General features: G+C 38.4%; 1 protein-coding gene across 2 annotated transcripts; it reads left to right on the top strand.

Moving 5' to 3' along the window:
* The first annotated feature begins 9,440 nt into the window (after positions 1 to 9,440).
* LOC109368203 (voltage-dependent L-type calcium channel subunit beta-2-like) lies at positions 9,441 to 11,453 on the top strand. Of its 2 annotated transcripts, XM_031554053.1 has the most exons (3): positions 10,434 to 10,701; positions 11,095 to 11,121; positions 11,199 to 11,453. In XM_031554053.1, exons 1-3 carry the CDS (start codon positions 10,684 to 10,686, stop codon positions 11,436 to 11,438), a joined length of 285 nt encoding a protein of 94 aa, XP_031409913.1. In that variant the 5' UTR covers positions 10,434 to 10,683; the 3' UTR covers positions 11,439 to 11,453. The 2 variants fall into 2 exon arrangements, 1 of the variants encoding a protein (XP_031409913.1); XR_004160219.1 differs by lacking the exons at positions 10,434 to 10,701; positions 11,095 to 11,121 and adding an exon at positions 9,441 to 10,363 and having other exon boundaries at positions 11,199 to 11,318.
* The last annotated feature ends 2,582 nt before the right edge of the window (positions 11,454 to 14,035 follow it).

The raw sequence follows: 14,035 nt of genomic DNA, 5'->3' as shown, positions 1-14,035 counted from the left end.
AAAAAAAAAGAAAAAAAAGCAAAATATAAATACAACAAAAACAAACAAAACCAAAACCCCAACAATCACAAATTATTTTGTTTCCCTTAGGGCTATTTTAAATAAACCTGGACATCTGTGTTTGTAAGTGTGGTGGGAGAGATTAGTCCTGCCGTTACACAACATGTTCTGTGCCTTGTGACAATTGACGATGTGTTCTGGCACTTCCGTGGTTGATTTCATGACATGAAAAAATTCTGATTTAAATAAAGTCTATTTTAGCATAATCAAAGAGGAAACAAGAAGGACCTACTCTTGGGATCATTAGCTTTGATGATACTGAAAATGAATAGGACTTTAAAAATACACAATTTTTCAAATCACAAAAAGATCCAACTCTGCAGACAGCTGACAGAATGTGCAGGATAACAAGGATGTACATTTGTGTTACTGTGAGTTCAGCAACAAAGTGCTAACTGTATGAGTTACCAGGTTATAGATGGAATAACCATTGCAAGAGAAGTGATAGAAGAAGGGAAGTGCACTCTTAGAGTGAAGTTTTGGTTTCCTAAAAAAATTGTATTGTATTTTGAAACAAATAATTCAATCAGCCTGATTTAAATCAGTTAAGGAAAAGTGTAAAGTTAAAACATTTAAATACTTCAGTTACCAAATACTTTTTTTCCAAAACAGAATGAACTGGAATACTACCAAAAGTAAGTAGCTTAAAGCTTTTTTTGCTTTTGTTTTTGTTGTTGTTGTTTTGTTTTTTTTTTTAATTAAAAGTTTCTTGCATTTCTTTTTGACTTCTGAGTTTATTCTGATTAAAAAAAGCCAGCATTGCTGGCATTCCAGAGGAAGATTCTTTGAGGACAAGAATACTTGAGTCGTGGTGTAGCTACACATATGCAATCTATATGCCCACTAAGATTTAGTTGTAATTTCTTACACAGAAACTGATTTCTTTATAAACTGGAGGAAATAATGAATTTTCCATAAGCATAACAGAATGCTTTTAAGAAGAGAATTAATTTCATTTCCAAACAATGGAGCAGAGAGGAAAAAGCTGGTTTTAGCCAGTGCAGCTCCAGAAGAATACAAATTGGCTGGGAGGACATGAATTTGTTTAAATTTTTTTAGTGAGAGCACAACGCAACAACCATGAGTTTCCGCTCTTCAGTCTTGCATCACTGCAAGTGCTGTCAGGCCTTCTGCATCCAGCAGCTTGAGAGGGATGTGGTTGGGCCTGGAGCCCTTTCCTTACAGCAAGAGGCCGAGGGAGCAGAGCTAGAGGTGACTGAAATATCTCATGATCCTGAGAACAAGCTGCACTATGTTGTCACAGCTCTAACGCAGGAGAGAGCTGAAGCACGTGTTTGTATTTTTTGTTGATTTTCAGTATTGCAGTAGATGGAAGAGCAGCCCAAAGTTCATGATTTGTTGCTTCCTCTCAAGGAGGAAATGGCTCACGAGGGGGGTGTTATGTGACATACTCTCCTGACCCCAGCAGCCTGTTCTGAATCACACAGAAGTCTGTTCCTGACGTTTTTGTCCATAAAAGATGGAAAATGTTTGGTCTTGTAGGTCAAATCTGGAATTCCCTTATTATCCTGGAAGGTGGCTGTTGTACTTTACTAAACTTTGAACATTCCAGAGTATGAAAACCATTCTAGCACTCAGCTCAGATAGATCACAAGTGCTTTTCACGTGCTTTCTTATGATTTCCTCTAGTTTTTCTAATCATTTACATGTTGTTTTACTTCAGATTAGCCTCTAATAATTGTCTTCAGTATCTGGCATGTTTCTATTGCCAAATTGCCCAAAATGTTTATTCCTCTTTTAAGCCTCCCGTTGTTTAAAAGGCAATATCTCAGTGATGCTACTACAAATATGCACTACAATTTATGTTTTAGTTATACTGAAAATATTCTTAGATTTGCACATTATTAGAGAATGTATATTACTGGTGGTTTCCTACCACCCTTCACTAAATTGTTTTTATAAAGCAGTGTTTTATGTACTCTTCATATTCCTACTTGTTTTTGCTTGTAGATGGACAATGACAGTAATATACAGAGACATCAGACCCGTTTCTTTGATAAGATACTACACTGAAAGTGCAATAGGAAGGATTTGTGAGTCAGAATCATAAACTACGAGCTGCTGTCCCTGTTTCTAAAGGACTTGGCAGATCACAAGTTGTCCCGGCCATGTGGATTGCGATGGGGACGCAGGCATGCCCTGGGCTGAGCACTGCAGCCCCACATACCCTTGCACTCTTGACCTAGTGTGTGAGGTTGGAGGTTAGAAAGAACCAGTGGATCTCAACAGTTGATATTAACTGGAGTATTTTGGTTTTAGAGCAAAAATTGTGATGATAGAAAATGCTGGAAAGAGAGAATTCAGCAAGACTATTACTTTGGTATGTCATAGACAAGAGGAACAAAAGGCCTTTCCAGAGACTTTTGCACTGATGATAAAGTACCACACGCTGCGTTGTATTCTTGAAATCAGATGACATTATCTCATCTGGATCATAATTGAAATCTTGTATTACCTAGGTGGTGTAAGGAACCTTGTCTCAGAAAGACTGCAGGCAGATTGCTTCAGTTTATGCTAGACCTGGAGGGGATGTAATAGGTGTAATGAGCCAGTCCTGATGTTTTTCAAGCAGTATGCCTAAAGCTGAAGGACCCATACACCTGAAGGACCCACACAGCTTGTGATACACTTGGAAACAGCTGACATGTAGCCCACTGAGGAGTGTGCTCGATGTGGTGTTTCTGTCCTGAAGCAAGCCATGCTGCTCAGTGAGCCCGCAGCTTGCTTGGTGCTCCTGGCAGTAATGAGCGGGCTGCAGATGCCCAGGGATGGCTGTGCCTGCTGAGGCACCTGGGCTGAGTCACCACTGAGCGGCTGGCTGACAAGCGTGAGCTCTCAGCGACTCTCAGTTAGGGAACACTTCATTAATTAATTCTTCAGTCTTCACTGTGTGCAATTTAACAAAGGGCATGATAAGAAAACTCTCCTAAATAAGCAATGAGCAAATTGCAGTGTTTCATGTCATGACAGTCACTGATTGCTATTAACACCAGATAATGACTAGAAAAATCAAGATTTCAGTAGCAGAAGGTGAAATGGAGAATAAACTTGTCAGAAGTAGGAAAACATTTTTTCTGACAACTAACCTATGATAGCAGCTTCTTCAGAGTGTCTCTAAAGCAGCTGTTACATTTGAAATAGTAGAATATGGACTTCACCCTGTGTATTTAACCACAATATTTTTAATAAGTAAAAAAAAAAACAACAAACCACCAAAAACCCAAACCTCTTATTCTTTATCTGGAGTAGGTGTAAAAGGTTAAACTGGAAAATCAAGCAGGGCTTGTACAGACAGACGTAATTTGATGAAATGCAAAGGAAATATATTTTTCCTTCATAGTTCTCCATTGCTAACAGCATTTCATGCTAACTTTTAAAGGAAGTTATTTTTAAGTATGCAGAAAATCTTAATGACTTGAACAAAAATCCCAGATAAAAATATACCAAAGATCTGGAACAGAGAATCTAAATTGGCACTTTTAAGTGAGCTGAGACAAATTGAGATGATGGTTGCCATGCTTTTCTGTAAAGTCTTTCCTTTGCTAGTCGACTTTCTGTTTCCATGTTGTCATCTCAGATGCATTTTCCATTTTTTCCTCTCTAATTAAGAGCCCTTGCAGTTTTGTGGCTGACCTAATCTTTGTCTCTCTCTGTTCTTTCTTGTATATCAACTCATACATGATATGTTTAAAAGCTGGTTTTTTTGAGTTGTCTTTCTGCAATTTAAAATCCTTTCTTTGTGTTTCCAGCTGTTGATTAATGCAGTCAAAAATGGTATTTTCTTCTTTCTCGAAAACCTTCCTTTTTTTTTAACTGGCTTCTTTTTCAGTAAACAACACCACAGTTCAACTTGTTATTACTAATAATCTTGATTTGCCTAAGGGCTTAGACATATGGTTAAAGTTACTGCAGCTCCAAGAAGTTGTCATGAGTCAACCAAGTTGTGTTGAGATCAGTTGTGTGTGCTGGCAGTCTGAGGCAAAAGTGAGATGATTCAAGTTCATGCAGCTTGCAATCATTTCCTTGGTGTATTTTTCTTATTGACACCTATCTCTGAGTCGTTCCATTGGCAACATCTCTTACTTCTGTCATTGCTCTGACTTTCACAGCACAAAATCATCAATAATTTAAGCTCTTCCATTACCCCCTATCAAATTAATTACCTTGATTAAAAAAATCCCTAATTTCTTTAATAAGAATGAAACCCAAAACCTATAATTATTCAATTATTTGATTATTGTTGATAAGATATATTTTAATGAGCTGCGAGACCTCCTAAGATTCCTGTAGTTTCCCTACTCCTAAAAAGCATGCTAAACTTTCTCTTTTCTCATAAGCGGGAGAATCTCTTTGTCCGAATATAGAGATCTACCAGATTATCCTCCTTCAGAGGCTCTCACAGAACTAATCTCTGCCATAATACATATAGAACTTACTTAAACAGCAACCCACCGTGGTTATGCAAGTGATGAGTCATAATGCCGTTACTGAATGGTTAAAATGCTTTATTCTCTGTTACGTTTGCTAGCTTGATCCTGTTCTTTTTTTTCCTTCCTGGAATTTGTTCTTTCTTTTAGACTATGAGTTCTTTTAAGCAGGGTTTGTCATTCACTGGGACCGTAGTTAGTGCAATAGTGTCTCCAATACTTGTCTCTTTTAGTTGCTTTTTGGGGGGGGAAAAAAAAAAAAAGTCAAACTGTGGTACACCAGAATATCTCATGGATTTGGGGAAAGCTTAGCTGTGGCTGTGGGGTCTGTAGCTGCCCTCCTGGAAACAGTTTGCATGTATCACCAAAAGTTTTCCTAAGAGTGACCTCAACAAGCCCATCATTCCACTAACAACTCAAACTAACGCTACTTTGTCTTACAAAAGCAACAACAGAAAAGCAAACGTTTAGGCTGGTACTATGAAAATGTTAGTGCAAATGTGTGTGGGGATTTTTTTAGTGTGTGACTTCTGTGGGGGGACTTTGTTTATTTTTTGTGTGATAAAGTACCTGGTGCAGCTGTTCCCCTGTTCTATGAATGCTCAAATCCAAGGTTTCTTAAAACCTAAGGGCTGTTTTTAAAAACTGCTTTCATCCAGCTGTTGGTTGGATTAGCATGTTGGAAACCTGTTAATGTCCTGCTGGGAGCTGCAGTGAAGCTTGAAAAAGTCATGGCAAGAGTAAAGAGAAGAGGGGTTTCCTATATAATCTCCTTTTTAATCACATTACTACCCTAAAGTTGTCAGCTGTTCCAAAATTTCTCTCCTCTTGTTATATGAAGGTCCTCTGTGGATGTAGGTGCTGCAGCAATGTCCAAATTGCTCTAAAACAAAAAATAAACAGAATTCCAATCAACACAGTTTTGTTCTTTAAATGCGACAAAATATTTCAGTGTCTATTCTAGGATTTGTTCACGTTCCTTACATACTGTTTTCTGGAGACCAAGTTTATATGGGATTTAAGTGAAAGTGGATGTGCAGTGGACAAGTAACCAAGCTCTGGTCATGCCAAGTGCCTGAGGGCAATGAGGATTCGCCTTTGTTCTGGCCAGGCTGTAATGGCCTTCATCAAGGAGTCAGTGATTCCTGCAAGATGCATTTGTGATCTCTGTCCTTTTTCTCAATATGTTTCTTTAGTTTGTTGTACGCAACAAATGTGCATACAAAACAATCAGAATTACCTTGGTATTTTCTTAAAAAGGCTGCCCTTATGTCAATTTTACAATCCGTATGACATTTTATGGCACTTTCAGAGTTGTGTTTTGTGCTTTCTTCAACATCTTTCAAAATGGTGACATTTCTTAGAAGTCTAAGTAAATCTTCCTAAATAAGAAGCTTCCCCTTCACCAATTTTGGCCACTGTGACAACCAGAGGTACTTCTTGTATTGGGGGTGCTGTTCTAATTGCATGGCCCATAGGTAGCAGGTTGGTTAATACCTGATTAAACAGTAAATCTATACTCTCTGTTAACATACTATAGGAATTTGCCCATGGCAGCAGTTTCACTTCATACCAAATTGTACTGTTTTGCATTTTCCTTTTGGTTTGCATTGCTTTTAAAGATTTTTAAATGAATTGAAAATTTTGCAGAATTTTACAGAATTTACAGAAGTAGTCTTTCAACATTTCTTTCTTACTGCCTTATTTTCTGGCACTTCAGAAGTAGTAACACATCAGATGGACGTAGTAAATTGTATCAAATGTACCATCAGGACACGTGATGTCATTCTGATGATTTCCATAAGGTTCGAAGATAAGCAGATAAAAATCTCTCTGTAAAGATTCTGAATATTGAAATCAGTACAAAAAGTGCAAGTCTCACTGTGTTGGAATAGGAAACAATTCAAACTATGAAGGAATGAAGATTTTTCTCCTTTCGGATTTAAAATTCTCTTCAGCTTTAAAATAAGTGAGGGGATAAAAAATACATCTAGGAGAAAAACCTGGCATTAAATATGAGGACTCTGTGTACTCACAGATACCTTATTCCTTGTAAGATCATTTGAACACTGCTTCACATCTTCATTTAATAAGTATTAATGTTAAAAGTTCCGACTTCAAAAAACTTGTTTGATTGTTCTCTTAAGATAATTATTTGAGAATTTTCATGAGTTTTGAAAGTTACCTGTCCTTTTGATATTTAGCTCATAAGTGGGTTGCCAACTTAAACAGAACCACTGGGTACCCAGAGGACCACTGTTATTTTTCATGAGGAAGGCATAAATGTAAACTCCTGACTAAATTTGCAACTGTAATGATAGCTATATTAACCCAGAGAGAATTTATTACAGTTACAGACCAAACATATCAACAGATTCTGGCTGTGAATGTGACACTTCAATCAAAGTCTGTACTCAAGTTCCCACTGTGCTGACCAAGATTACAGGTGGTAAAGAAAACTAACAAGAAAAATAAGATCTCTAGAGACACCACCTAAGTTAACTAATGGATTTTTAACTGCAAGTAATGGAAAATAACAAGAATCATAATTACAAAGCAATGTTTCTTGCTTGGAGGACACAAAATAAGACGTGTGGTCTTGAAGAAGAAAAAAACGTCAAACATGAGTACATGATCTATGATTCAATGATGTCATATTAACAGTGTAAAAGATATGGATTCATATTAAATTAAAAAAAAAAAACAAACCAAATAAACAAACAAACCCTCCACCAACATATAGAATATATTCTTACAGAGTAAGTGGTAAGATAGTTGGTAAATATTTGTCAAGCGCGTCATTAAAACAGGAAATGATTTTTAAGACAAATGTGTTTTGTAAACATGCCAAGGAAGGATGAAAAGGGAAGAATAAATAGATAGGTTAATTTTTACCATGAGTTGTCTCACTTCTGTTTGACAGTTTCCCATGAAAAATGAGGAACTGGGGGCCATAGCAGCCCTCAGTCTTATTGTAGCTCTTCCACATTGCAGTGGAATGAGAAGAAGACCTGCAGAAACTCAAAATTTCAGAAGCACTTAGGAGAAGATTCATGCTAGTGTCCAGAGCAAGCTCTAAAGCTCTGTGTAACCCAGGAAGGTAATCTAGTTTCCTTACCTGTAATGAAGGGATGATGCTCATCCACTTGGCTCTGTTTTCCTTGAGTAATGAGATTATTTCCAACTTAGATAAAAACTATGATGAAACTATAATGATCTAAAGTTTTTTTTATTTTTTTTCATATAAAAGTGGTTGAAAATATTCCTAGCTCATTAAAAAAATATTACCTTACAAAATGTATTATGTGTTCCCCTTCTCTCCTGATGTCAGACTTCAGGGTTTTATTTTTTTATTTATTTATTTTTAATTTGTTTTCTTTTTTTTCCTTTTCCATATTCAGGAAGTGAAGAAACTCCTGATATGACCATGTCTGTCCCACTGGGGAAATAAATGTAACGCTGAGTTTAATTCATGTGATTTGTCAGTATAATTAAAATAAATTGAATCATTATGACTTTCTGGATGTGTGTTGGGATTGTTGCCAACACAAGACAGGACCAGAACTGCAAATTATTTATGTGGCTAGAAGATGAAATTCCAGTTTCTCTAGTTCTGACCTAATATCTTGTCCTTTTTGGGAGCATAGGAATGATGTTTCTGTGCTTTGTGATTTTCTCATAGGTTGAGGACCTTAGCAATATCCCTTGCCAACAACATGATTAACAACACTAAAGGTGAAGCCACACCATTTCGGAGGTGCACAATATGATGCAGGTGCTGTAGGACTGCTGCAGAAAGCTGACACTCATTCTGTCATTTGCATGGTGGCAGTGTTGGGCCCATTAAGACCACACTCAGTTGTTTTCCCCTTATTTAGAGATAACGTTGCTTAGAGGCTCATTTGCAACACCACGCCATGCTCCTCCAGAGTAGTGTGTGGAGCTGCAGAGCTGGAAGGGTTCGGTGGTGCCCAGCTTGCAGCCAGCAGGTGCTGGGAGATCCTGGAGCATCCTAGAGGCTAAGGCTGGTGTAATGGGACTTAAATAGTCTGAGCTTTGATATAGCTCTGATAAAAGCAATGATTTTGACCTCTGGTCACCATTATGACAGTTGTATCAGTGTTTGACGTCTACACTGAGCTGCTGGTCACTTATTGCTGCTTGACTTTATCTATTGATTTCCACCAGCTCCACTGGTTCAATACATTGATAAACTGAAGTTTTAAATAATAGATACATTTGAAATGCCCTTGCAAGATTTACAGTGACTCTTGGCATTTTCCTAGTGGAAAATGTATTTTACAAAATTCAAGGAAAGTTTGAGTATGTTTTGCTTCTTTTACTTTAATTCAGTAGGCATTTTAGTTTTCAAAGATCTCTGTAATATGGTAGATGTATTTGGACTCCTCTAAGCAAAATATCCCATGGTGAGTAATCTCCTTGATGTAAAAGACAGGTTATTAAACTTTAAGCTTATTTTTAATAGACTTCAGGGGAAGAAAATTGTGAAAGTTAAATCTACCTTTATTTCAAACTATCAGTTTAGTGCCAATTATTGTTTGCTGTGTTGGTGGTTAAATGTAGGCTGCTGTATCTCTTGCAATGGGGTAATTTTGTTAATATACAAACCACAGCAGGACTGGATCCTTGGTAGCCGAAGGGCTCTGACTTCCCAGGAGAGGCTGACATGCTGATGCAGGTACTGCCCTCAGCTCTGATCTCTGTTCTCTATTTTTCTTCTAACTGTGGATTCATATTGAAGGCAAGCACTTCAGTCTAGCTCAAAGGACTTTTTTTTCTCCGCAATTTACTGTCAGTGAATTGTAAATATCCTGGATAATCGTGCTTTTGTATGTTATTCCCATGTCAGCTTACAAAAGGATGGAAAGCAAATGCAGAAATGAAATGTTTCCTTTTGCTCTGCTAGCATCAAATATTTATGCACTAAGCAGTTACAGCACCCTTTCTTCTTTTCTCATCTGCCCATGTCAGGCAGACACGAGCAGTGACGAGGGGGTTAATTCCTGCTCAACAGGCACACTAGTGAATTCAGGGCTCTGCATAGCATGGTGCGGGGCTGGCAGCAGACGTGTGCGACAGCAGTGAGATGCCGTACCAGCCTGTCCAGTTTTCCCTCACGTTTTCCAGCTGTTTACCCTTGAGATGTAAAATGGCAATTTGGCATAGGCTACCGGCACGGTGTGATGTGAGCATCTGCGTAAAAGGCTGCACGGATGGAGCATGCCCAGTGCTCTGAGCAGCCCATTACCCCACCCCCAGCCAATCTAGGAGGAGATGAAATGAACTTTGCACTTGCAAATGTCACTGAATGCATTTTGCACAGGATTTTAAAAGGTTCTCTTACAAGCACTATTTTTAACAGCCAAATCCGCCCCCCCAAATGAAAAAGCCCTAGGTATTTTTCTGTGATCGACCTCAGTTATTATCAATTGAAGCATCTCTCACAACATTTACCTGAAGTCTGGCGTGTTTTATTTTTTTATCATTCAAGCTGAGCTTTTTTTGGTGGTGGTGTGGATATTTTCTCTTTTTTTTCTGATTTTTTTTTTTTAACTGGCATGAGAAAATTTGTGAATTTAATTGCACTAGAATACTTGGAAACAGTGAGGCTGCAAGCTTGAAAGGCAGAGGGAAGAAAAGAAAGGCTCTCGCAGCAGAGCATGGATAGGAAAGGAGCGGTGATTCTGCGGTGCTCAGCGTGCACATGTTGTGTGAGATCAGTGCCGGGCGCTGCAGCTGCGGACAATAACTGAGCTGTCTGGCTAATGAAGGCCACCTGGATCAGGCTTCTGAAAAGAGCCAAAGGAGGACGTCTGAAGAATTCTGATATCTGTGTAAGCCCTGTCTTTTCATTATTGGCATATATTCTGTGTGTTGCAGGGAGGGAAGAAGAAAAAAAGCCACGGTGTGGAGAGGACAGTTGTTTTCATTCTAATTGAATTAGTAGAACTCTGTTTTGTATGCAGGGTGATGCAGAGGGAAATCAGAGCTGTCATTATTTATAGAGCTGTTCTGGCGTTGGGACTGCTTCCATTGTGGCAGTTTGTGGACCTGCATTGAGTCCAGACAGATTTTATTAGCAAGAAGTTGATTTGTGGTCATTTACATGTTTTGCTGAGGAGTAGGAGATGGATGCGAGCCATTTGCAGTTCTAATGGGGAAAGTGTGTCAGGTAAAGAGGTTGTCCTAAAATAAAAATGCATAGCAGAGATTAAATCTGCAATCAGGAGTGTTGTGTCATGGTAATTATTAATGGTGAAGTAGTATTTTGATTGTAAAAATGTGTTTCCTTGTTAATAATGTCACTGCTTAGAGTTCTCTTTTTATGGAGCCATCCTTGAAGCTGCTGTGTGTCCTTCAGCCCTGCACTGCACCACTGCTGTAACTCTACAGAGCGACTGGCTCAGTTTACTAAAATGCATACAGATCAGCACGCAGGGGTAGTGCAGGAAATGCAACACAAGGGAAGACACTTGTACTCTGGAAGTTCTCCGGAAGAAAACATCTATTTAGATAAATTTCACTAAGCGTCATTCCCTTTTTTTGACAGTTATTCTCTTTTCAGGGATACAGATGTAAGAGGAAAGACAAGGTGCATAACCCTTCTGCTTTTTTTTTTTTTTGTATTCTAGAACAACTTGTGATACTGTTTTTCTTTTCCTTGTGCAGGGCTCGGCGGACTCCTACACCAGCCGTCCATCCGACTCTGATGTATCTCTGGAAGAAGACAGGGAAGCAGTGCGGAGAGAGGCAGAGCGACAGGCCCAGGCACAGTTGGAAAAAGCAAAGGTAAGGTGTTATTTCTCATCAGAGGTCCATAAAATGTTCTGCTTTAAAAATCTGTCATCTTATCTGTTACTGGTACAAATGTTTTTAATATTTGAGCGCGCACCATCAGACATTTTATAAAGCTTTTTTTCCATACAACAGTAGAAATTGTAGGGAAAAAGTCAGAATCTGAATCTTCCATGAAAAGCACTCAATTTGCTTCTATATTAAAGCATAATGTTTTTGAAATGTGTATACTTTTTTCTTGTTTGTATTAATTTGCAGTACATGTGGTCAAAGCTTAGAGTTCTTACTGAGGAGACTTGTAGAAGTTCTCCTGTGGATCCCTGTGGCACTTAAAACTTCTAGAAATTGGCCCTCAAATGTCCTATTCACCTCCCCTCAATGAAAGATCAGTCTCTACAAGTGATATGATAATGAAATCTCTTGGAAAGATCTCTTTTTCCTGGAGACTTCATTGACTTTTTTTACCCTTCAAGTGTTAGTTGATCCTGTGAGTAATATGCTCTAGGACTTGTTAAGACCTCTGCTTATAACTTCATACTGTTGGCATACAGTGACAGATTAGTATGGAAATACCATATGAGCTTCAAATTCTTTCTTTGTGTTTATTTAGGACTGTGAGGCTTTTAACAATAATACAGTGAAAGAGTATTTGCTTGTTTTTCTTTCATCTGTTCTGCATGTTTAAATACTACTGCGCCTGTAAAAATCATGCTTGTCTTGTTATCCTTCATTTATCACTTCATTTCAGTCTTTTCTTTCTTTGCTGTCTGCCAGATCTTGGTGTACAATTGTTTTCTAAGAGCAGTTCTTCAGTACCATTTCTTATATATTGAAATACGCTGCGTAGATTCCTCCTCAGCTCTACCTTTTTTCTTCCTGCGATCTCTGTGTTTCTCTCTGGCTCCCTTCCTCCATTTTGCCTTGGTTTTTATTTCGTTATCTCTGATCTACCTCCCGTTCTGTTTCCTTTTCCGCTGCCAGCTTTGCCTCTGCCCGTTTATACCACCTGTTTTATGAGAGTTCTTCATAAATTCAGAAGTCTGCATCACTGAGGTATTCATTTGATCATTTAGCGAGGGTCAGCTCCATAAACAGTACAGCAATATAATGCATAAATAGAGGGTTTCTTCAGGCCAGGAAACTTGAATAGGAAAGCTAAAGCTTGTTTTTTTTTTGTTTTTTTTTTTTTTGCAAAACATAATTGTTGACCTATATTTAATAACAGCTCCTAAAGCAGCTTTTTGATGAGCTGTTGGAACTTGCCAACCCCAGGAGATGCTGAACACTTCTTTGAAGTTGAGTGCTGCTGCTGTAGCATCAGTACAGTAAAGGTGCCCTAGAAGCAGCCTGTTTTTTCCCTTTTCCCTAGTCTCTCAGAGCTGGTGCTGATCATAATCAGGAGTTTCAATTTTATCAGTGTTGCTTTTTGTTAGCTGAATATTTTCTCATCTGTTAGGAAAGATGATAAAGACTGCTCTGAAATTCAGGTGAAGTGTTGAATTTTATCTATAAATGCACAATCTTTAAACTAAAGAGTTGCAGTAATAATATCTTGCAGACTAATCAGGGTAGCACTACTGCACTTATTGCTGAACTGATGCATCTCCTAGTGATGAGTAAATCTATGCTAGTGTTGCTATGGGAATTTGGCTTGCTGATGCTGGCTTGAATGCATGGACAGCCCTTATGTAATATTCATGACCTCTAGCACAGCTGCCATTGTAGTGCATAGAGAAAATGCTACCAAACCCCATTTTTAAATTGTCTTTCTATACATTAAAGCAATGTTCTCACTCCAGCTGGCATAAGATACAGTCTCTAGGTCTGACACCATCTGAGACTATAAAACAACTTGTGATCAGTCAAAGTAGCAAAGGCAACTGCCAAAATCAGCCTGCTGTAACAATGGGCAATTCCAGTTGTACATAAACACAACGTGAATTATTTAAAACTCTTGTGCTTTAAAACAGATTAAAGCTAGAAGTACGTGAGCTAATTCTTGATCCAAATGTTAAAAAGCAGATCAGGCTGTAACGCGTGGAAATCATTTTATTTAGTGAGTACAGTAGTTCAGCATTTAGGGTGGAGTAATATTTAAATACTGTACGTATTTTCCCTTATATTTGAAGTAAACACTTAAAATGACAAAAAATAAACCTAACCCAGTCGATCTGCAGTACTGTAGAGTGTGCTTTACTGTCTGTCTCTGCTGGCAATTCGAGTTTCTCCCCTGTCTGCCACAGAGCAGGCAGTGAGGCAGTAACTCCTGCCCGTGTTGCTGACTCTCTGTGCCCTGACCTCTTCCCGCAGGCTGCTGCTCACTCATGGCTGCTGCCCCGGCACCAGCACCAGGCAGTGCTGATGCAGCCACTTTAGCTTTGCACCTTTCAATGCTGCGAATGGAAGTGTTGATCTTAAATAAAGTCATTGTGATTCTCTTTGTCACAGGAATTAGAAAAGGGTGACATATATGAATAATGCAGGAGTGAGGGGAAAATGATAATGAATTAAGCATAGATTATTTAAAAAAAAAAAAAACCAAAAACCTGTTGAACTGTGTTGTGCAGTCAGTGAAAACAGTTTAATGACATCCATTTTCCTTCCTTACAGCTAGGGAAAACACCTCGACTGTAGAGAAAAGCTATACTGGTAAAGCACACAATGACAGATTGTTAGAATGATTTGTAAGGCTTTTCATTTTGGATGTCTAT

Source organism: Meleagris gallopavo, chromosome 6 (assembly GCF_000146605.3).
Source record: "Meleagris gallopavo isolate NT-WF06-2002-E0010 breed Aviagen turkey brand Nicholas breeding stock chromosome 6, Turkey_5.1, whole genome shotgun sequence".
NCBI lineage: Eukaryota > Metazoa > Chordata > Aves > Galliformes > Phasianidae > Meleagris > Meleagris gallopavo.
Note: the sequence above shows the minus strand (reverse complement) of the source record. Positions and strands in the feature narration are given on the sequence as shown.